This window comes from Microchirus variegatus, assembly GCF_963457635.1.
Source record: "Microchirus variegatus genome assembly, chromosome: 13".
Lineage (NCBI taxonomy): Eukaryota > Metazoa > Chordata > Actinopteri > Pleuronectiformes > Soleidae > Microchirus > Microchirus variegatus.
This window is the reverse complement of record NC_139814.1, coordinates 27,464,480-27,489,660: the sequence shown is the minus strand read 5'-3', so window position 1 is coordinate 27,489,660 and position 25,181 is coordinate 27,464,480. Positions and strand designations below refer to the sequence as shown.

General features: G+C 42.9%; 2 protein-coding genes across 3 annotated transcripts in view; one reads left to right on the top strand and one right to left on the bottom strand.

The window, feature by feature from the left end:
• Positions 1 to 1,872: 1,872 nt before the first annotated feature.
• Positions 1,873 to 19,558, top strand: LOC310935693 (uncharacterized protein; the record flags this gene model as incomplete). Its single annotated transcript, XM_083899627.1, has 9 exons — positions 1,873 to 1,899; positions 8,309 to 8,414; positions 10,535 to 10,753; positions 11,637 to 11,780; positions 13,677 to 13,832; positions 13,920 to 14,089; positions 17,535 to 17,669; positions 18,168 to 18,305; positions 19,301 to 19,558. Exons 2-9 carry the CDS (start codon positions 8,315 to 8,317, stop codon positions 19,556 to 19,558), a joined length of 1,320 nt encoding a protein of 439 aa, XP_083755753.1. The 5' UTR covers positions 1,873 to 1,899; positions 8,309 to 8,314.
• A 2,876-nt stretch (positions 19,559 to 22,434) lies between these two features.
• LOC310936036 (chloride channel protein-like) overlaps positions 22,435 to 25,181 on the bottom strand; it is a 28,542-nt gene continuing 25,795 nt past the window's right edge. For both annotated transcript variants that reach the window (XM_083900058.1, XM_083900059.1), the window contains exon 24: positions 22,435 to 24,766. In XM_083900058.1, coding sequence (XP_083756184.1) covers positions 24,239 to 24,766 — 528 coding nt within the window. In that variant the 3' untranslated portion in view covers positions 22,435 to 24,238. The remainder of the gene's footprint in view (positions 24,767 to 25,181) is intronic.

The following is a 25,181-nucleotide window of genomic DNA, read 5'->3' as shown; positions in this document are numbered from 1 at the left end:
TCCAGTCTCAAGTCTTTAAGGGACAATCTAAGTCCAGTCTCAAGTCTTTAAGGGACAATATAAGTCCAGTCTCAAGTCTTTAAGGGACAATCTAAGTCCAGTCTCAAGTCTTTAAGGGACAATCTAAGTCCAGTCTCAAGTCTTTAAGGGACAATCTAAGTCCAGTCTCAAGTCTTTAAGGGACAATCTAAGTCCAGTCTCAAGTCTTTAAGGGACAATCTAAGTCCACGTCTCAGACTCAGGTCCACGTCTCAGACTCAAGTCCACATCTCAGACTCAAGTCCACGTCTCAGACTCAGGTCCACGTCTCAGACTCAAGTCCACGTCTCAGTCTCAAGTCCACGTCTCAGACTCAAGTCCACGTCTCAGACTCAGGTCCACGTCTCAGACTCAAGTCCACGTCTCAGACTCAAGTCCACGTCTCAGACTCAGGTCCACGTCTCAGACTCAAGTCCACGTCTCAGACTCAAGTCCACGTCTCAGACTCAGGTCCACGTCTCAGACTCAGGTCCACGTCTCAGACTCAAGTCCACGTCTCAGTCTCAAGTCCACGTCTCAGACTCAAGTCCACGTCTCAGACTCAGGTCCACGTCTCAGACTCAAGTCCACGTCTCAGTCTCAAGTCCACGTCTCAGACTCAAGTCCACGTCTCAGACTCAGGTCCACGTCTCAGACTCAAGTCCACGTCTCAGACTCAGGTCCACGTCTCAGACTCAGGTCCACGTCTCAGACTCAAGTCCACGTCTCAGACTCAGACTCAGGTCCACATCTCAGACTCAAGTCCACGTCTCAGACTCAGGTCCACGTCTCAGACTCAAGTCCACGTCTCAGACTCAAGTCCACGTCTCAGACTCAGACTCAGGTCCACATCTCAGACTCAAGTCCACGTCTCAGACTCAGGTCCACGTCTCAGACTCAAGTCCACGTCTCAGACTCAGACTCAGGTCCACGTCTCAGTCTCAAGTCCACGTCTCAGACTCAGGTCCACGTCTCAGACTCAAGTCCACGTCTCAGACTCAGACTCAGGTCCACGTCTCAGTCTCAAGTCCACGTCTCAGACTCAAGTCCACGTCTCAGACTCAGGTCCACGTCTCAGACTCAGGTCCAGTAGAACAGCCAACAGGAGGCGCTCCGTCTCGTTCTGATTGGTCAAAACCTCCTGTTGTGGGACAGATTTGCCCAAAGTGACAGAGTCTGGATTAGGAACAAAAGAACAACTGTAATCTGGTCTTGAGCAGAACCAGAACAAACAGATGATCTTGTAAAGCTGCAGCTGCAGAGTGTTCAGGTCTGAGTGAAGACAGAACCACAGTCCACTTCAGCCTTTTGTCCACCAGGGATTTACAGATATCGATTCTCTTTGAAAGCTTCAGTCTCCACTGAAGGCCGAGTTATTTTTAGGTCACCGTCGATCGACAGCTCGCTGAGATCAATGAAGACGGCGTAGACGCAGCAGCTGTGGGTCACATGACTGTGCGTCACATGACTGTGCGTCACATGACCAGAGACAATACGTTAGAAATATGGGCCGTTAGTGTGAAGCAGACTGATAAGTGTTTTATTGATCTCAGCTGTTAAACCCACTTTAGACGCTCGTTCATCAAAGAGGAAGAGACGTGACGCTGAGGCTGAAGGAGGCGGAGCTTAAAGACCAAAGATCAGTCACAAAGAACCTGCAGTAAAGGGATAATCCAGGTTAATCCAGGTGTGGTTTTGTGAGGAACTGACAGTTTATCAAGCGCACAGATAAAAAAAATGTGTGTGTGTGTGTGTGTCTCCTCTGATTTAACTGGTCCAGACATTTGTTAGTGACTCTCATGACAGTCTAATAATCTCTAATCTCTTTTCTTTTCTTCTCCAGCTGTGGATGCAGTTCCAGTGAGGAAAGATGGAGATCAGGTATTTAGTTAATGATTTATTTATTTATTTGTTTTCTCCGTTCACTTACATCTCTTTTCTCTGAGAGCTTCACTGCTGAACTCACAGCACAGACTAATGAGTGAGGTGTTAATGAAGCGTCTGTGTGACAAACACTGTGTCTGTCTGTCTGTCTGTCAGTGAGACAGGACACAGGGACACTTACGTTTAGATCCGGGGCGTCTCAGTCCATCTGTCCATCAAGTCCTCACTAAATTATTCTGCACTTAGCGACAGTTCAGGTTCTTTTTGAAGAAACACAAGGAAAAAACAGATTTTAGCCACAGAACAAAAGACTCAGTTCATAATAATCCAGGTCAGTTTAAGTCTATGACGTCTTAATAACATGTTTATGTCTTTATTTCACTGTTAGACAGTGTATAACTTGTGTAAACTGAAGTTTGTAAACCACTCACTCTCCCACACCAAAGCCCATAGAGAAAACCAGTGATTTTATCTCACAGGGACACAGGAGCTGCTGGTCCTCTGCTGCCTCGTGTGGTCACTTTGTGTCACTGAGTTAAGTCTAAAGTAAATATTTTGAAAGCTGAATTCACTAAAATCAGTCATTGTAAGTTAGTGATGGAGGCAGCAGTGGATCAACAACTCCTGTGAACTCATGTGTGCTGTGATGTTAAAATCACTGGTTTACTCTATGGACTTTGGTGTGGGAGAGTGAGTGGTTTACTAACTTCAGTTTACACAAGGAAAAGTCTGTCTAACAGTGAAGATAAAGACGTGAACACGTTCTTAAGATGTCATAAATTTAAACTGATGTGGACTTTATTTGTTTTTTGAGCATCTGTAGCTCACGTTAAAGCAGAAAAACAGAATGAAAAACGTGTGTGTGTGTGTGTGTGTGTGTGTGTGTGTGGTGATTCCTCCTGAGTCATGTATCACTGCAGCTGTGGACCCTGGAGACAGACATTCATCTTATTGTCTCCATCATCACTGTCTCCTGAACCAACTGTGGGTCCTGAGCCAGTGTTTGAGAACCTGTGTTCAGTGAGGCTTCATTAACACACACACACACATGTGGACTCAGTCACATGATCACGTGGTCACATGATCACATGTCTATGTCAGACTGAGTGTTCCTCCTCTGATTCCATGTCAGAACTCCACTTGTTTACTTCCTCTAACATGACTCAGCGTCTTTTATAAACCTGCAGACACAGAGAAGATTTATATACAAACACATGAGAGTCTGAACTGAGACAGAAGAGATTCTTCTCCTCTGCTGCTTCATTAGCTGTTTGGTTCATTGGTTACATGGTTAGTAGTTTGTCTGGTTGGATGTTTGGTTAATTGTTTGTCTGGTTGGATGTTTGGTTAATTGTTTGTCTGGTTGGATGTTTGGTTAATTGTTTGTCTGGTTGGATGTTTGGTTAATTGTTTGTCTGGTTGGATGTTTGGTTAGTTGGTTACTTGTTTGGTTAGTTGCTTGTCTGGTTGGATGTTTGGTTAATTGTTTGTCTGGTTGGATGTTTGGTTAATTGTTTGTCTGGTTGGATGTTTGGTTAATTGTTTGTCTGGTTGGATGTTTGGTTAGTTGGTTACTTGTTTGGTTAGTTGCTTGTCTGGTTGGATGTTTGGTTAGTTGTTTGTCTGGTTGGATGTTTGGTTAATTGTTTGTCTGGTTGGATGTTTGGTTAGTTGTTTGTCTGGTTGGATGTTTGGTTAGTTGCTTGTCTGGTTGGATGTTTAGTTAGTTGTTTGTCTGGTTGGATGTTTGGTTAGTTGCTTGTCTGGTTGGATGTTTGGTTAGTTGTTTGTCTGGTTGGATGTTTAGTTAGTTGTTTGTCTGGTTGGATGTTTGGTTAATTGTTTGTCTGGTTGGATGTTTGGTTAATTGTTTGTCTGGTTGGATGTTGGTTAGTTGGTTACTTGTTTGGTTAGTTGTCGTACGACAGTCGTTATCTGTCGTATTGTACAACTTCCTTCTTCTTCGTTAAATAAATCCTTAACCTCTTATCGAGTTCCAACTTTATCTTCATGTTATCATCGCGTCGTTTAACGTAGTTTGCGTGGTTACTTAACGTAAAGTTACTTACAGCTAGTAAGTTCTGCTGTTAGTTTAACAAAGCTACATCTACACAACGTCACACAGACAGAGAATAGAGACAATTGAAAGTGGAAATGTAAGACACATGCTGCACTGCATGCTGGGAAATATGCTGAAGCCCCGCCCCCCCGTGATGCTGCATGAATATGAAGAGTAAACTGAAGACTGAGTCTTTGTGTGATCGAGTCTGAGCTGATCATGATCAGAGTTCAAAGAAAATCCACCTGTGACGTCGTCTGTGTGACACACACTCAGAGACACACACACAAACACACACACACACTCAGAGACACACACACACACACTCAGAGATGATAAAAGCAGGTGATGACGTTCATCTTTTCGTCCTCGTTGACCATGGACTCTCTCTATGAATCCAAATCCTGAAAAAGTCTGACGCAAGCTGTGTGTTAATAACACGCACACAGACACACACACACACACTCAGAGACACACACACACACACACACAGTCCAAGGACACAGATGGCAACACTATTACCAGTCACATCGTGCACATTTGACCACGATAAATCATGGCTGAAACGACACACACACACACACACACACACACACACACACACACACATTCTTGTACTTGCTGCATACTGAGGACTGGGTTGCTGACAAAGTGAGGACCAGCATTTCCACTTTATAAATCAACACAATTACAAATATCTACTTCATGAATGACATCCACGAAGAACTACTGGTTGCAGTACCATAAAGTGTCTACAGGTGGAGCCCCAGAGCAAAAAGGGCTGGAAAACTTTTTCGATTTTTTTTTAAATTATTTTTGGTCCAAAATTTTACAAAAACGTCATACTATACTATGTCCTCCAAAATTTGAAAAATAAAATTTGACACAAAATTTTTGGTTCAAAATTTGACACAAAATTTTTGGTCCAAAATTTGACACAACATTTTTGGTCCAAAATTTGACACAACATTTTTGGTCCAAAATTTGACACAAAAATTTTTGGTCCAAAATTTGACAAAAACATCATACTATGCTATGTCGTCCAAAATTTGAAAAAAAAAAAAAATTGTTGACAAATTGAGTATAGCATGTTATAGCAACCAAAGGAAGTGATTTCAATGAAAACAAAGTGAGGACCGGCCAAAATGTCCTCACTCCGTAAAAATGACCTCATTTTGTTGGTTAAAAACCCTCACTGGTCCTCAGTATGCTGCAAGTACAAGAACACACACACACACACACACACACACACACACACACACACACACACACACACACACACACACACACACACACACACACACACACACACACACACACACACACACACACACACACACACTTAACTTGACTGACAGAAACACTTTTAATCCCACGTTAATCTGTCCTTTAACTCATTTACATGTTTGTCGAGAAGAGTTATGAAGGTTAAAGAGTGTTTGTGTAATCTTCACAGATTAAAGGTGACTCACAGTACGCGTTCCAGTTGTAGTTGGAAGTCGGAGTTTGTGATATCAGTATCTGCAGATACTCGAGTTTGTGATATCGATATCAACAGTTTGTGATATTTGTATCAGCAGATGATTGAGTTTGTGATATCAGTATCAGCAGTTTGTGATATTTGTATCATAGATACTTGAGTTAGTGATATTTGTATCGTAGATACGAGAGTTTGTGATATCAGTATCATAGATACAAGAGTTTGTGATATCGTTATTGTAGATACTCAAGTTTGTGATATCGGTATCAGTAGATACTAGAGTTTGTGATATCGGTATCATACATACATGGGTTTGTGATATCGGTATGTACATGAGTTTGTGATATAGGTATGTATGTACTTGAGTTTGTGATATAGGTATGTATGTACTTGAGTTTGTGATATTGGTATCATAGATACACAAGTTAGTGATATCGGTATCGTACTTATATGCGTTTGTGGTATTTTTATCGTACATATATGAGTTTATGATATCGGTATCATAGATACACAAGTTAGTGATATCGGTATGGTACATATATGAGTTTGTGGTATAGGTATCGTACATATATGAGTTTGTGATATCGGTATCGTAGCTACATGAGTTAGTGATATTGGTATCATAGATACAGGAGTTTATAATATCGGTATCGTACATACTTGAGTTAGTGGTATCAGTATCACAGATACACGAGTTTGTGATATCTGTATCGTACATATATGAGTTTGTGGTATCGGTATCGTACATATATGAGTTTGTGATATCGGTATCGTAGCTACATGAGTTAGTGACATCGGTATCATAGATACTTGAGTTTGTGATATCGGTATCGTAGCTATTGGAGCTTGTGATGTCGGTATCATACATACATGAGTTAGTGATCTATCGGTATCATAGATACATGAGTTTATAACGTCGGTATCGTAGCTACATGAGTGAGTGTTGTTGTTGTGAGACAGGTAAAGGTGTTTCACAGGATGAAGAACATGAGAAAAGCTTCTCGTGTCTAAAAGCAGCAGCTGCTGATTAAATCGTGAATAAGGACAAAGCTTTATTTTCTTTTATTACTAAAATTCAAATGAGGTGCAGCGTCTTCCACCACCTGCCGCGTTATTAACACATTTACATTTCTATGAATATTTGTCGTGTTTGTTTGGCGACGACCTCGCGTCCACAGCTCGAGTCGATCTCACCGCTGATAATAAAGTCAGAATAATAAAGAAAAATCTCTTCGTTTCCTGTGACACTGAAATGAGAAGAAGAAATAACCTTGTTGGTGGTTTCTCACCTGGAGTTAAAGCAACTCTTCGTCTCCACTGTAAATCTTTGTGTTTGTCACTTTTCTATGTTCCAAATCTTTCCCTCTGTTAAATCTCCTCTCCTTCTTTTCTCTCCTGTCCTCCTCCTCGTCCTCCTCCTCTTCTTCCTCCTCTCTTCCTCCTCCTCTCCCAGCATGGCCATGCAGAGTTTTCCTGGGAAGGAATCAATGTAAGTCTCCTTGTTTAAGTCTTGTCGTCCTTCTTCTTCTTCTTCTTCGTTCTCCACCTGAGCTTTGAGAGCAGACGTTAAACTTCCTGCTGTTTATCTTCTTCTTTCATCCGTCTCTCCTCTGTTAATCTGAGCTGAGTTTTTGTACGAGTCGTCGTTTATTCAAACACGACTCAGCAGTTTGTTCACGGTGGTTCAGTGAACGTTTGGACTGTTTTATAAACTGGGTCTTTTTTTGTTACGTGGATAAAATCTGTTCAAATAACTCCTTTAACACTTTTAGTTATAGTTTCTGTCATTTTTCAGCTTCTTAAATGTGAATATTTTCACGTTTCTGTCATTTTTCAGCTTCTTAAATGTGAATATTTTCCCGTTTCTGTCATTTTTCAGCTTCTTAAATGTGAATATTTTCCCGTTTCTGTCATTTTTCAGCTTCTTAAATGTGAATATTTTCACGTTTCTGTCATTTTTCAGCTTCTTAAATGTGAATATTTTCACGTTTCTGTCATTTTTCAGCTTCTTAAATGTGAATATTTTCCCGTTTCTGTCATTTTTCAGCTTCTTAAATGTGAATATTTTCCCGTTTCTGTCATTTTTCAGCTTCTTAAATGTGAATATTTTCACGTTTCTGTCATTTTTCAGCTTCTTAAATGTGAATATTTTCACGTTTCTGTCATTTTTCAGCTTCTTAAATGTGAATATTTTCACGTTTCTGTCATTTTTCAGCTTCTTAAATGTGAATATTTTCACGTTTCTGTCATTTTTCAGCTTCTTAAATGTGAATATTTTCACGTTTCTGTCATTTTTCAGCTTCTTAAATGTGAATATTTTCTACTTTCTGTCATTTTTCAGCTTCTTAAATGTGAATATTTTCACGTTTCTGTTTCTCGTGTCATCACGACTCAGCAGTTTGTTCACGGTGGTTCAGTGAACGTTTGGACCGTACCACGTTTTATTAACTGGGTCTTTTTTTTGTGTGACGTGGATAAAATCTGTTCAAAGAATTCCTTTAATACTTTTAAATAAAATAAAATAAGTCTCAAACCCTTTAAGACGAGGACACAGACAGAGCAGTGAGGACTGACATTCTACAGTCCAACAGGACAATAATATTTAATCACCTGTGTTTTTACGATGAATATTATGACGTAACCGCGGGCGACGAGGACATAATTCACCGGGTCACAGGGTCAGAGCGAGACAGTGGACAAACGTCCTTGAACTAAAACACTTTATGAATAAATAAGATCGTCTGCAGCCTGTGAAATGTTAACGTTTGAAGATGTTCTTCAGAATCCCAGCTTCAGCCTCATTTTCCTCACATCTCTGGTCTCCACCTCTGTTGTCCTGTCCTGTCCTGCTCTCCCCGTGTCTCCAGTTGTCCATGGAGGACACCACGTCCATCCTGCCTCGTCTCAAGAGGAAGCCCAACAACAGCTACGGGATCGGCGCTCTGGCTAAGTCGTCTCTGACAGGTGTGTCAGGTGTGTGTCTGTGCTGGTTGATGGTAAAACAGCCCCCATGTTTCCTCCACACGCTCCTCAAACGCTCCTCAAACTCTCCACCAGGAAGTCGTCGTCCCTGTTTTCGTTGGTGATGAACTTCAGATCATTCCTGGATTATTTCTGTGTGTGTGTGTGTGTGTGTGTGGTTCAGTCGGTGACTGAGCAGAGCAGCAACCATGTGACCGACTAATTAGCCTTAATTATAGTGGAAATTTAAATCTAATTAGAGTTTTTTTTTTTTTTTCTGCTCACTTAGCTTTAGCTTCAGCATATTAAAGTGACAGGTGCTGACTGAGCTGTGAGCGCCCCCTGCTGCTGAGAACCTGAGGCTCACTCTCACAAGAGACGCACGTAATAAAGTCTACGACGTCTTTAAGAACGCGTTCACATCTTTATCTTCACTGTTAGACAGACTTTAACAACAGGAAACTGAGGTTTGTAAACCACTCACTCTCCCACACCAAAGTCAATAGAGTAAAATCAGTGATTTTAACATCACAGCACACAGGAGTTCACAGGAGTTGTTGATCCACTGCTGCCTCCATCACTAACTTATAATGACTGATTTTAGTGAATTCAGCTTTTAAAATATTTAATTTAGACTTAATTCAGTGACACAAAGTGACCACACGAGGCAGCAGAGGACCAGCAGCTCCTGTGTCCCTGTGAGCTAAAATCACTGGTTTTCTCTATGGGCTTTGGTGTGGGAGAGTGAGTGGTTTACAAACTTCAGGAAAAGATGTCATAGACTTAAACTAACGTAGATATTATCATGTGAATCGTTCGTTAAGTGGCTAAAATCAGTTTTTCTTTGGTGTCCTATACAATATTTTTGCCAAATACATTTTTATATTTAAAATGGTACGTTTTGCTGCTCTGTTTTCAGAGAGAGAGAGGAAATAAAAACAGGAAGTATCTTTCAAAACCAACAAACGACTTCACTCTGGAGGAGGAGGAGGAGCTTGGAGCCAACATGGCCGCCCCTGTGGGTGCCCCTCCCTATATCGCCCCTCCCTATATCACCCCCCCCCCACACACACACTCTCTTTTCCATTGATATCAACAGTAAAAGTCAATGACGGACACATTTCACTGAGTCATTGACGGAAAACAAATCTAGATTTTTAATTTTCAAACGATTTAAAGTAAGCCAGACCACGTCTTACTTTAACCACTTTACTTTAATCCCTTAGCATCTCCACAGGCGTGTTGGGACGTGTGTCGTAAAGTGTGTGTTTGAAGTCCAATTCTGTGTATTTGTGTTGTTTTTGGACGTATAGTTGTGTGTTTTTATAAAAGTGGGTTTTCTGGTCGTGTGTGTGTGTGTGTGTCTGTGGTTCCATCAATTTGTTGGTATCTTTTATTTTGAAAAGTCTCCCTCATCTCCATCCTCCTCAGTCATTGCATAAATCATCTCAGATTAAGACTTTGGTTTTTCAAAATAAAACGTCTCTCTTTGTCTTCAGGGGGAAAAAAAAAACTCTTCTGTTTCTATTTTTATCTCCGTCTGTTTCTCATCGTCGTCGTGATCAACTCTGAGGATTTAATCTGTTCAGTTTATTAGCACATGATGAACGGACATAATTATGACACGAGGGGAGATTGTTCGTTAGCGCCATCTAATTGTGTTTAATAAAGTGTGGTCACGTCCTGTCACTTGACCTTTGACCCGACATTTAACAGGTTTTTATCAACGTCTAATTTGAATATTTAGGTGTTTCTGTCATTTTTCATCTTCTAAATGTGAATATTTTTGAATATTTTTAACTATTTTAAGAAAATAAAATTGACACTGAGTCGCCCCCTGATGGTCATTCAGGAGATTTACGGGACTCAGTCGCGTCTAATTTAGCTTCATTTTCCACAGTCGTTCATATATTTAAATCTGTGTTTCACACTCATTCAAACCAATCACAGAACTCATTGATCAGTCAATCATCACATGACACGTTTTCATCATCCCACCTCCCCCTCCCTGCGCCACAGATGGAGGCGTGGTCACCTGCTGAAGAAGTTTTGACAGTGTGTGTGTGTGTGTGTGCTGCTTGTGTTGCCCCGCCCCCTGCCCCTCCCCTCTCCCCCCTCCCTACCTGTCTCAGGTGTGTCTCGCTCCATGAAGGACAAAGTGACCAAACCCACGGCGATGGCCCAGGGTCGCGTCGCTCACATGATCGAGTGGCAGAGTTGGGGCAAACCATCGGCGGGGCCGGCGGGGGGGGCGGGGCATACCAACCTGCAGCGGGAGAAGGAGCGGAGGCTGGAGAACGACGCGTACAGCGACCTGAGCGACGGCGAGAAGGAGGCTCGCTTTGCTGCAGGTGAGAACAGTTAGAGTCAGTCATAATAATAATAATAATAATAATAATAATAATAATAATAATAATAATAATATAGTGTAAATAAAAGACTTTCTAATGAGCCTCTGTTTATGAAAAACACATCTAACTTTGTTTCATTTAACCGTTTCACGTATTTGTACGTGCGTTTACATCTTTTTGTTGTTTTTCTGACACATTTGTTCTCCTAAAGTCAACAAAACTCAGCTCCATCTTTGTTATTGAGAGGAGCGTGAAGTCAGGGAGCGTCTGCAAATGTTCTTTTTCATTCAACGTAAAAATCCACAGAAATTATTATTATTATATTATATTCTAAATATGTTTAGTATTATATAGCATTAAGCATATTTTTTATATTTCACTATTATATTTAACACATTTCATCATATTTAACTAATATATTTGTGTTTTATTTCATCTTAACTTTTACATTTAACCCTTTTAATTGTTTGTTTTATTTATATTATTATATTTAACAGTTTGTATCATATGCTATTTGAATAATAGGATTACATTTAACACATTTTATTATATTTAACGATTATATTTAACACATTTTTATCATATTTAACGATTACAGTTAACAATTCTGATCAAATTTAACACATATTATCATAATTAACTAGTTTTTTAATGAAAGTGATCGACGTCCTCATGTTTTCTGTGCATCTTCTGTCATATTTAAGTGGTTTAAGTGAAATCCTGGCTCTTTTGTAGTGGATATACAGTGAATACCTGTGGATAACGTAGAGTAAACCACTGAAGTGACTGGACGACCGCTAACACCAGTGTCTCTGCTCCTCCTCCTCCTCCTCCTCCTCCTCCTCCTCCTGCTCCTCCTCCTCCTCCTCCTCCTCCTCCTCAGGCATCATGCAGCAGTTTGCCATCTCTGAAGCGACTCTGTTTGGCTGGAACTCGATGGACGGTGAGAGTATGGGAGGAGCTAACTCTAACCAGGGCAGCGTGGCTCACCTGAGCGAGGTCAACCAGGAGAGCATCACCAGCAGAGGTACAGACGCTGACGTCTGTCAACACAGACTGACTCAAACATGTCTGTACTTCCCTCTCTGTCTGTTCCACTCTGACTGTTGACGTCAGTTACTCTGCCAAGCAGCCGTAAAGGATGTTTGGAGGTCAGACGCTCAAGCTGCTGCTGATGCTGCTGCAGGAAAACAGAGAGAAAAAAAGGAAAAACATGATGAGGAATTTCTGAAATATCCATTCAGAACATTTTAAGAACACATTCACGTCTTTATCTTCACTGTTAGACAGACTTTAACAACAGGAAACTGAAGTTTATAAACCACTCACTCTCCCACACCAAAGCCCATAGAGAAAACCAGTGATTTTAGCTCTCAGTCATTATAACTTAGTGATGGAGGCAGCAGTGGATCAACAACTCCTGTGAACTCCTGTGTGCTGTGATGTTAAAATCACTGGTTTACTCTATGGACTTTGGTGTGGGAGAGTGAGAGACTTTGGTGTGGGAGAGTGAGTGACTTTGGTGTGGGAGAGTGAGTGACTTTGGTGTGGGAGAGTGAGTGATTTTGGTGTGGGAGAGTGAGTGGTTTACAAACTTCAGTTTACACAAGGAAAAGTCCGTCGTACAGTGAAATAAAGACGTGAACATGTTCTTAAAGACGTCGTAGACTGAGATGAACCCCAGACTTTGGTGAAACACCCACACAAACACACACTCACACACTCACACCCTCACACAAACACACAAAGTGCCTGTGTAAACACTTTCCTGTTTAGTTCTCTCTGCTCTTACAGCCCTGAAAACCCACAGGGACGGTGTAGGTGAGCACAAGGACTTTATCCCTGCTCTCATTAACCACAACATATGGGCCGTGTGCTGCGCTCTGTCAGGCGTGCAGCACACACACACACGCGCACACACACACACACACACACACACACACACACTGAACACAACGATTAAAAGGCCTCATATACACGAGCGTCAGGACTGAGACCATGTTTCTTCCTCACAGTGGTGCAGATAATCACGTTGTTATTAAAGTTATTACAGAGTGTTATTCTTGGACACGTCAGTGTTATCTCGCTGCTAATGAACAAATCATCGGCTGAGGTTTGTGTCTTCTCCACAGACTCTCTACATCTACCAACCAAACCAGCCAAATAGTGAGCCAGTATATACATCCGCCAACAGACTGACTGCCATCAGCCAAATAATGAGCTGATCTATATATCCACTAACAGAACGCCAGCCAAATAATTAGCTATTTTCAACATCCACCAACAGCCTAATAATTAGCTATTCTATATATACACACCAATGGAGTGGCTGCCAAATAATGAGCTCTTCTCTTCATCCACCAACAGCCAAATAATGAGTTATTCTTTACATCCACAAACAGACTGACTGCCAAATAATGAGCTATTTTATACATCCACCAACAGCCAAATAATGAGCTATTCCATACATCCACCAACAGACTGCCTGTCAAATAATGAGCTATTCTATAAATCCACCAACAGAATGACTGCCAAATAATGAGCTATTCTATAAATCCACAAACAGACTGACTGCCAAATAATGAGCTATTTTATACATCCACCAACAGCCAAATAATGAGCTGTTCCATACATCCACCAACAGACTGCCTGCCAAATAATGAGCTATTCTATAAATCCACCAACAGGCTGACTGCCAAATAATGAGCTATTCTCTACATCCAGCAACAGCCAAATAATGAGATATTCTATAAATCCACCAACAGACCGACTGCCAAATAATGAGCAGTTCCCTACATGTCATGTTTATAGTAATGTGTGGTGAGACGAGAGGAGCTCTGACCCTGGAGAGAAGAAGAATGAAGGTCCAGGTCCAGGTTCTAACTGTAGCTCCTCCCCCTGGTCTTTGTGTTCTGCGTTACAGACCAGGTTCTCCATCACTCGTCTGCAGACGTCTGGCCTCACACTTACGTCTCACAGGGTCTGTACTGTCTGTCGTCCTCAGACGCCTGGGACCCCATCACCAGTCAGCCGTCGGGCGTGGCTTCACCGGCCGCTGGATCCTACATCATGGCTGCCGGTGAGCCTTAAATCCTCTCTCTCTCTCTCTTCCGTAGTCTTTAAGCACTACATGGCGTGTTTTTATAATGGACTCCTCCTCCTCCAGGGGGCAGCAACGGCGTGGGTGGAACACCGGGCGAGGCCTACGAGGGCACGGTGGGCGGTTTCATTCAGCAACACCACGCTCAACTCACCCTGCAGCAGCAGAGTCAACTCCAGCATCTCCAGCAGCTTCATCACTACCAGCAGCAGATCCTGCAGTACCAACAACAACAGGTCAGTACTGATAACAACAACAGGTCAGTACCAACAACAGCAACAGGTCAGTACTGATAACAACAGGTCAGTACTGATAACAGCAACAGCAACAGGTCAGTACTGACAACAACAGGTCAGTACTGACAACAGCAACAGGTCAGTACTGATAACAACAGGTCAGTACTGATAACAACAACAGGTCAGTACCAACAACAGCAACAGGTCAGTACTGATAACAACAGGTCAGTACTGATAACAGCAACAGCAACAGGTCAGTACTGACAACAACAGGTCAGTACTGATAACAACAGCAACAGGTCAGTACTGACAACAGCAACAGGTCAGTACTGATAACAACAGGTCAGTACTGACAACAGCAACAGCAACAGGTCAGTACTGACAACAGCAACAGGTCAGTACTGATAACAACAACAGGTCAGGACTGATAACAGCAACAGCAACAGGTCAGTCCTGATAACAACAGGTCAGTACTGATAACAGCAACAGCAACAGGTCAGTACTGATAACAACAACAGGTCAGTACTGATAACAGCAACAGCAACAGGTCAGTACTGATAACAACAACAGGTCAGTACTGACAACAGCAACAGGTCAGTATCAACAACAGCAACAGGTCAGTACTGATAGCAACAACAGGTCAGTACTGACAACAGCAACAGGTCAGTATCAACAACAGCAACAGGTCAGTACTGATAACAACAACAGGTCAGTACCAACAACATGTCAGTACTGATAACAACAGGTCAGTACTGATAACAACAACAGGTCAGTACTGATAACAACAGGTCAGTACTGATAACAGCAACGGGTCAGTACTGATAACAACAGGTCAGTACTTATAACAGCAACAGGTCAGTACCAACAACAACAACAACAACAGGTCAGTACTGATAACAACAGGTCAGTACCACAACAATAGGTCAGTACTGATAACAACAGGTCAGTACTGATAACAACAACAGGTCAGTACCAACAACATGTCAGTACTGATAACAACAGGTCAGTACTGATAACAACAACAGGTCAGTACTGATAACAACAGGTCAGTACTGATAACAGCAACGGGTCAGTACTGATAACAACAGGTCAGTACTTATAACAGCAACAGGTCAGTACTGATAACAGCAACAGGTCAGTACCAACAACAACAACAACAGGTCAGTACTGATAACAACAGGTCAGTACCACAACAACAGGTCAGTACTGATAACAACAGGCCAGTACCACAACAACAGGTCAGTACCACAGCAACAGGTCAGTACTGATAACAACAACAGGTCAGTACTGATAACAACAACAGGTCAGTACCACAGCAACAGGTCAGTACTGATAACAACAGGTCAGTACCACAGCAACCGGTCAGTACCACAACAACAACAGATTAGTACTGATAACAGCAACAGGTCAGTATTGATAACAACAGGTCAGTACTGATAACAACAACAGGTCAGTACTGATAACAACAGGTCAGTACTGATAACAACAGGTCAGTACCAAGTGAAAGATATTTTTTGTCATTCTAAAAAGAATCAACTCATAAAAATCTATGTCAGCTTCTCTTCCACCAACAGACTGACAGCCAAATAATGAAAAATAAAACTGTAATATCTGATTGAAAATGTGTTTATTTTACTTTGTCAGGGTTTGTTTTTGTTTCTGGGCAAAAATACAGACAATTTACCAGATTTAGGCTTATTTTTCCTTAATGAAAGTCACTTTTGTTGCAGTGTACACTGCAGAATTTTCTTGTTTTAAGAAAAATTAATTGAATTACAAATTAGAGGGTAGGTAACGTCAAATTACTGTGTAAATCTGTAATATAATGTTCCTTCAAATGAGGAAAAACAGGACAAAATGTAAGAAAGGCACAAAGAAATCCTGTCATGTAAGATATATTGACTTAAAATGAGTGTTTATACCTCACGATGTCTTATATTTAAACACACACCAATCTGAAAGAAGGTTATATTTCCTTTTAGGCAAAAAATATGAATAATTTCCCAGAAACGAGGCTCATTAGACTGCCATGAAAGTCTATTTTTGCCGTGTTGCAGCGTGGATCCAGAGTTTAGAGCCTCATGTTTGTGGCCGAGCAGACTGAGCCAGTGACATTTGTTGCTTCTGTGCTAATGAAGTGAGTCATGACGAGCTGTGATTTCTCTCTCTCTCTCACACACTGGAACGTTCTCACAGCTTATTAAATCAGCCAGAGCTGAGGAATAATAACATGAAAAGGTCAGAGTCTGCGTCTCAGAGAGAGAGCGCTGATCCACGACCATCACGGCCGTGAGCTGGTGAAGGAGAACCAGAGAATAATATATTACAGCACATTTAAACCAACGCATCAGCAGCAAAGTCTGTGACTCACATCCAAAAAACACCAGTATTATTATTATTATTGACTACAAAGTACATTTGGTGAAGGTTTGTAAGGCTTTTTCAAAATGTCAGCAGCTGCGGGAGACGTTTGTTCTTCAAATAATCTTTAGAGATTTAGAAAAAGCTGAGTCATAAAATCTGATCAACGTAGTTGTCAGCAGGGAAACCGGAGATATAAAAGGTTTTAGCCACTTAATGAAAGACTAATCTCATAAAAACTGCATTAGTTAATAAGTGTTTGCTATTTTAATAATGTTTTTATGATTTTCTCTATGGACTTTGGTGTGGGAGAGTGAAGGGAAACAGATTTTTAATAATCTAACCAAAGACTACATCAGTTTAGACGTCTTTATCTTCACTGTTTGACGGACTTTAACAACAGGAAACTGAAGTTTGTAAACCACTCACTCTCCCACACCAAAGCCCATAGAGAAAACCAGTGATTTGAGCTCACAGGGACACAGGAGCTGCTGGTGACTTTGGTGTGGGAGAGTGAGTGACTGGTGTGGGAGAGTGAGTGACTTTGGTGTGGGAGAGTGAGTGACTTTGGTGTGGGAGAGTGAGTGACTGGTGTGGGAGAGTGAGTGACTTTGGTGTGGGAGAGTGAGTGACCTTGGTGTGGGAGAGTGAGTGACTTTGGTGTGGGAGAGTGAGTGACTTTGGTGTGGGAGAGTGAGTGACTTTGGTGTGGGAGAGTGAGTGACCTTGGTGTGGGAGAGTGAGTGACTTTGGTGTGGGAGAGTGAGTGACTTTGGTGTGGGAGAGTGAGTGACTTTGGTGTGGGAGAGTGAGTGACTTTGGTGTGGGAGAGTGAGTGACTTTGGTGTGGGAGAGTGAGTGGTTTACAAACTTCAGTTTCCCGTCGTTAAAGTCTGTCTAACAGTGAAGATAAAGCACCAAACATATATTTTTTTATACATTATTAATCGGATGAGAGTTCTGTTTAGTGTCTAAAATCTATTTTCTTCCTGATGTCTCCAGGCCACGCCCACTGGCCACATACGTAATAAGCTTTATTTGTCGACGTAAAAACCTTCGTTTCTTCTGTGTCTCCCTCCTTCAGTCTATGGAGCACAGGCTACACAGCGCCTCCCATTCCCTGCAAGCCACTCCCAACAGCACCATCCACAGCCTGGGCCTGCCCACACACCCCCGCCTGGCCGACCTGTGGGGGGCAGCGCAGATGGAGGCGCACCAGGTAAACAGACGTGACCATGTTAGTGTTGTGACAGAGAGAGAGAGCTTTGACAGGAGGACACTGAGGACACAGAGGACACAGAGGTCATCACAGCCGATGATCTGGACCAGGCTTTTCCTGCTCTGCTGTGCTGACATTCATGTGTGTGTGTGTGTGTCTTTACGTCAGCAGAGATATGTAGCACACACACGTCTGTAGTGCAGTGAAGGATTCCAGGGAAGGAGACAAGGTAGGAGGAGACAGGAGGCTGGAAGTGAGCGTGCATGGATCACAGTCTGCATGACGGCCTGCAGCCGCTCAGTCCGGTCCTGGTTTTCAGAGTAGCATGCTGTGAAGTGGACGGGTTTGAGACATGCGAGACACTGACGTCCCCCGCACATGACTCCTGCTTGTGTTCTGTTGCCGTGGTAACCCCCCGAGGCGCCGGCGTCGGCGGGTGACCGTCCCTCAGACGTCTGTCCCGGTTTACTAACGACAGCGTGTCGGTGGGTTGTGCAGGTGGACGTCGCAGGGGGACAGCTGAGTGGACAGATGGTGGACATGCTCGGAGGAACGGTGGAGACGGTCGGGGAGGAGCCCGAGACGGAGTCTGAGGACTTTCCTGAGCAGCGTGAAGACGAGGAGGCGCTGACCAAGGTGAGTCATGTCTGACAGCAGCAGGACACCATCATGTCCCAGACAGAATGTCCCCGGGTTTGTCCATGATGTCCTCCACATGTTTGCTCACTTTAAGCCTATGTCCACTTTGTCATGTCCTTGTCCAGGCTACTAAAGACATGTGTCCACAGAGTCAGGGTGACAACATGTCCTCACTTAAAGGAAATGTCCTCACTTAAATATGTCTTCACTTAAAGGAAATGTCCCAATTTACAGAAAATGTCCTCTCTTAAAGAAGATGTCTTCACTTAAATATGTCCTCATTTAAAGAAAATGTCCTCACTTAAAGAAAATGTCCTCATTTACAGAAAATGTCCTCACTTAAAGAAAATGTCTTCACTTACAGAAAATGTCCTCACTTAAAGAAAATGTCTTCACTTACAGAAAATGTCTTTACTTACAGAAAATGTCCTCACTTAAAGAAAATGTCCTCATTTACAGAAAATGTCCTCACTTAAAGAAAATGTCTTCACTTACAGAAAATGTCCTCACTTAAAGAAAATGTCCTAATTTACAGAAAATGTCCTCATTTAAAGAAAATGTCTTCACTTAAAGAAAATGTCCTCACTTACAGAAAATGTCTTCACTTAAATATGTCCTCACTTACAGAAAATGTCTTCACTTACAGAAAATGTCTTCACTTAAAGAAAATGTCCTCACTTACAGAAAATGTCTTCACTTACAGAAAATGTCTTCACTTAAAGAAAATGTCCTCACTTACAGAAAATGTCTTCACTTAAAGAAAATGTCCTCACTTACAGAAAATGTCTTCACTTAAATATGTCCTCACTTAAAGAAAATGTCCTCATTTAAAGAAAATGTCCTCACTTACAGAAAATGTCTTAACTTAGAGAAAATGTTTTCACTTAAAGAATAATGTCCTCTCTTTGACAAAGTGTGGACAACCCTTACTTAAATCTTTTTGTCCTGTCTTCCTGTCTGTCCTCCTGACGTCTCACGTCCTCTGTGGACAGGTAGAAGACGTAACGCTAACCTTAGAGCCGGAGCCGTGCTCTTTGACCCCGTCCCCGATGAGGGAGGACGCCCCGGCGACCAGAGGCTCCAGCCCGGGACAGAGCTTCGAGTGCGTCTCGGGGAGGACGCCGTTTGTCGTCACGCCGTTTGTCGTCACGCCGTTTGTCGTCACGCCGTCGCCCTGCGTCGTCCGATCGCTGCGGGAGACGGACGAGGACGCGGAGGACGTCACGTCTGTTGTCGTCGTCACCAACTGAAAACAAACTGAGGACAAAACAGGAAGTAAACACCAGAATAATCACATCACGCTATTATCCCAAACCCCGCCCCCTGCTACTTACCCCACTCTGAGTGAGACGAGGACTTCTTCAGAGGGACACGTGGGACTTCACGTCCACAGACTGAGACGTCACAAAGTCCCAAGAATCTAATGTGGAATAAAAAGGTTTGTGGTGGACGATGAACTGAGGACATCAGAGACATCAGAGACATCAGAGACACCTGAGACATCATAGACATGAGAGACTCGCTGAGTGAGGACCAGAAGGATTAATAAGAGTTTGGACCAAAAACCTGGAGCCAACTGTGGGCCAATCATGAAAAAACACAAGGTAGGACAAAGAAAAAAGGGCCTGATTATTAAAGGGTTAGTTCAGAGTTTTTTAATATAGAGAGCGAATGTGTGACGTACTGACACTCACGCAAACATGGCTGCCAAAAAAAACTGTTTTAAGCAACGGCAGAAAAGACTCATGTGATAAAATCTACGTCAGTTTAAGTCTACGATTTTTTACTTTTTCTCTCCCACACCAAAGTCCATAGAGATAATCTGTGATTTTAGCTCACAGGGACACAGGAGCTGCTGGTCCTCTGCTGCCTCGTGTGGTCACTTTGTGTCACTGAATTAAGTCAAAACGAAGAATTTTAGAAGCCGAATTCACAAAATCAGTCATTGTAAGTTAGTGATGGAGGCAGCAGTGGATCAACAACTCCTGTGAACTCCTGTGTGCTGTGATGTTAAAATCACTGGTTTACTCTGTGGACTTTGGTGTGGGAGAGTGAGTGACTTTGGTGTGGGAGAGTGAGTGACTTTGGTGTGGGAGAGTGAGTGACTTTGGTGTGGGAGAGTGAGTGACTTTGGTGTGGGAGAGTGAGTGACTTTGGTGTGGGAGAGTGACTGACTTTGGTGTGGGAGAGTGAGTGACTTTGGTGTGGGAGAGTGAGTGACTTTGGTGTGAGAGAGTGAGTGACTTTGGTGTGGGAGAGTGAGTGACTTTGGTGTGGGAGAGTGAGTGACTTTGGTGTGAGAGAGTGGGTGACTTTGGTGTGGGAGAGTGAGTGACTTTGGTGTGGGAGAGTGAGTGGTTTACAAATTTCAGTTTACACAAGGAAAAGTCTGTCTAACAGTGAAGATAAAGACGTGAACATGTTCTTAAGACATCATAGACGTAAACTGACTTTTATAAAGTGACTTAAATGTGTTTTCTTTTGAAGTTTGTAAACCACTCACTCTCCCACACCAAAGTCCATAGAGAAAATCAGTGATTTCAACATCACAGGAGTTGTTGATCCACTGCTGCCTCCATCACTAACTTCAAATGTCTTATTTTTTCCATTCGGCTTTTGAAATCCTTCGCTAAACTTTAACTTCAGTGACACAAAGTGACCACACGAGGCAGCAGAGGACCAGCAGCTCCTGTGTCCCTGTGAGCTAAAATCACTGGTTTTCTCTATGGGCTTTGGTGTGGGAGAGTGAGTGGTTTACAAACTTCAGTTTCCTGTTGTTAAAGTCTGTCTAACAGTGAAGATAAAGACGTGAACGTGTTCTTAAAGACGTCGTAGACTTAAACTGACGTAGATTTTAAGTGTTTCCTTGTGTCGCTGCTGGCAGCCATGTTTTCACTCACACACACTCACTTCAAAAAACCTGAACTATTCCTTTAAAAAACATAAAATAAAATCAATGCAATAAAACGGGAACACGACCAAACTTTGGTCAAACAGTATTTGCAAATAACTCCGAGTGCAGCAGAGGTTTGTGTGTGTGTGTGTGTGTGTTATTGTGTGTGATTGACAGATTACCTGAGGTGAAGGTGAAGACGCTCTGACGTCACAGTCCGATAATCTGAGAGAGCGTGTGTGTGTGTGACGCAGCACTCGGAGCTCATTCGCAAACTCACGATCTGGACAAAAGCAAAAATAAAATTTAAAAAAGAAAGTGCATGATTTCAACAGTGGCCCCGCCCCCACAGCGTAATTCAGTATACAAAGTAATAATCTAACTCGTTTCTTTTTATAATAAAAGAGAGAAAAATATCAAATAAAGTGATGATGTATTTGTATGAATGTACGTACGTATGTGTGTTTGTGCGAATGTATTTTTGTCTGTGTGTAAAATATAAATAATCTGGGAAATACTGACCGTTTCCATGGTGATGTTCTGTCCGACAGGCTCCGCCCACACATTTCCTTTACACTGCAGTCGCAGCAAACGCTCCATCAGACCATCTAGTCTAATCTAATATTAACTCGGAGATTGAACCTCAGGTATTGTGTTGGATTAGATGAACATAATCCAACACAGAGATCTAGTCTAATCCCATAAAAAGACTGGAGCAGATGGGATTACACAAATCTTTCATCGTTCTTTTAAGTTTTGACGTTTGAACTTTACATCTTTGCTTTAGATTATTCTAATCTAATCTCAACACAAAGTTTGAAGTCTTTGTGTTGGATTAATCTAATCTAGTCTAATCTCATAGAAGACTGGAGGTAAACGGGAGTTTTACATAAAACATTTTTATTTGATTATATTCTTGTTGCCGCAAGGAAATTCGGGATTACCTTGAGTGACACAAATCTTCGGCCGTTCTTTCAAGTTAAAATATTTTAACTTTAGCTTAATCTAATCTAATCTGGAGACAAGTAGACCACTGTTTCTTGGTAACCCCCACAAGTTCAACCTGCAACAGAGAGACGCAGTTTTAATCTTAATTTTGTCAAGTTTATCGTTAAGACGCTGAACTCATTTTTTACATAAATAAAGTTCAAATCAACTTTTGACTAAATAAAACTTTATTTTCTACAACGTTCACAGGATTATTCAGGTTTTGCTGCGACTAAAAGACGAATAAATAAATAAAAACAAACAAACTTTAAGAAACAGACATCATAATCCAAAGAAAAGAAAAAACAAGGCTTCCCGTTTAATCTGCAGCTTTAAAGACTTTAAACAGCACCTGAGATTAAGGAGAGTGATGAAGGTCAAAAGGTCAAAAGGTCTTTTTTTTGTTAAATTAAATAACATTTAAAGAAATATCACAAAGAAACTTTAAGAAGGTTTTAACGAGCGGTAAACAAATCGGAACACATCTGAATATTCCCCCGGGATTATCTGTGTCAATCAAGGACGAAGCTTTGTTAACGTGACCCGTTTCATGTTTACGTTATTATTCTGTGTGTGTGTGGTGTCGGTTCTGCTGTCGTTTGGTGACGTGATCGCATCCACGGCGACGAGATCACGTCATCACCGACGAGATCGCGTCCACAGCGACGAGATCGCGTCCACAGTACCGAGATCGCGATATCGGTGACGAGATCTGCGAGATCACGTCCTCAGTGACGAGATCACGTCCTCGGTGACGAGACAACGTCCTCAGTGACGAGATCACGTCCACAGTGACGAGATCACGTCCTCAGTGACGAGATAACGTCCTCAGTGATGAGATCACGGCTGCAGACACGAGGTCAGACGACAGTTTGGAGGTCGTCTGTGAGGCTGAGGCTCGTCATTAATCTGCTGCTGTGATCTCATCGGATTAAGATCGTAAACATAAAGTTTGTCCAGTTGAATCAAATCCTGAGTACATTTAAAAAGTCTCCTTTAAAAAAAAAAAGAGTAAAATAATTCAGTTTAAACGTGTGGGTGTGCGTCACGATCACCTTAAAAAGGTAGAGTGAGTCATTTACTGAACATTAGTTACAGTGAAATATTCTTCCCTCTGAAGAAATGGGCTTACTGCCCCCTGCAGTTCCTGTCGGGTATTGCAGTTATTGAACGTGGTTCGACAGCCGTAGTTTAAAGCTCCCATAGAATGGTAATAACGCACATATACGTGAGTTATGGAGGTCTACGTACATACATTAACTTGTTTTTAATGCTCAAAAACCTCCGATGGTAAACCTCTCCTCACTGAAGCTCTCGCCAGTCGCGATGTTTCAGACAGAAATCTGACCACCAGAAGACAGAACTGTGTTGTGATTGGCCGGCCAACGAGAGCTTTCCAGGTGCCTGGAAGTGACGTCATTAGCTCGTCAGCCCCCAGAAGAGTAGCTCCCCCCTCTGGAACGGTGGATGTACTGCTACTCATGATCATGGCATCGCCACGACTCCACGGCGCAGAGTCAGAAGACACTGTCGCTCCACAACGGACGTTCTTCTTCTTCTTCTTCTGCAGAGCCCAAGAATACAATAAATCCCAGCGTTCTCAGCAGTGGCTGAACTGTTTGTTTCCAAACTTCAGGGCTTCATAAACGAGGTAATGGCGCAGATACACACCAGAAAACAGCGTTCATTGGAACTTCCGGTTCTATGGGAGCTTTAAACAGAAATAACGAGCGTTTCTTTTCACCGTCAACATAAGCATCGTTGCTCTCTCTGTTGTGGAAAAGGAGATCCTGAAGCTAACGGCGGTCGTCGTGAAACCGCCACGAGACGACGGCTTCTTCTCTGAGACTTCCTCCGTCCTGAACGTGATTCTCAGCCTGAACATAAGAAGTGACCTGTGAGCAGAGATTAAATCTCTGAGATAAAGTGTTCAAAGTAAGAAAGAAAGTGAAGTAAAGAGATGAAGACGGAGGTAAATGAGTCCAAAGACCAGAGAAACAAATCAACAAAAAAATAAACTGTTAGAAAATATTCATTATAAAAAACTAAACTAAACCATGGGCTCGTCGTCGCTGTCGTCGTCTCCCTGCAGGAGGCCATGGAGGTGCCTGAGGGAGGACAGAGGGATGGAGGAGGAGGGAGAAGGTGGAGGAGTGGAGGAGGAGGAAGGCACCGGGGGAGGAGTGGAGGAGGGAGGGAGGGTGAGGTTACTGTGAGAGCTGCAGCTCCTGCTGTTTGAGCCGCAGGTGCAGACGCCGTCCATGCTCCTCTCCTCCTCCTCCACCTCCTCCTCCTCCTCCACCTCGCCTATCCACGCCTCCGTCTCATTCTGCTGAGGGAGGTGGAGGTGGTGGTGGTGAGGCGGCGAGGATGAGGACGAAGAGGAGGAGGAGTGGGGAGCGGCAGGAGCTGAGGGAGGGCAGGCGGAGGTCGGAGGGGAAGGAGGACAGGTGGTGGAGGTGGGGGAGGAGGTCGGAGGCTGAGACACGGACTTGTGTTTGCTGATGTCGCGAAAACTGGCGAGAGGCGGACGGAGGCGCACGCCTGAGCGAGTGGAGCCTTCGATGGCCTTCTGGAGCTGGAGGAGGAGAGAGGAGGAGAGAGGAGGAAGAAAGAGCAGGAGGAGGAGGAGAGAGGATGAGAGAGGAGGAGAGAGGAGGAAGAGAGAGGAGGTAGAGAAAGCAGGAGGGGTATAGAGGAGGAAGAGAGGAGGAGAAAGAGGAGGTGAGAGGAGGAAGAAGAGGAGGAGGAGAGAGAGGAGGAGGAAGAGAGAGCAGGAGGCGTATAGAGGAGGAAGAGGAGGAGGAGAGAGCAGGAGGAGTATAGAGGAGGAAGAGAGAGGAGGAAGAGGAGAAGTATAAAGGAGGAAGACAGAGGAGGAGACGAGAGGAGGGAGATGAGAGAGGAGGAAGAAAAGGAGAAGGAGGAGGAAGAGGAGGAAGAAAGAGCAGGAGGAGGAGGAGAGAGGAGGAAGAAGAGGAGGAGGAGAGAGA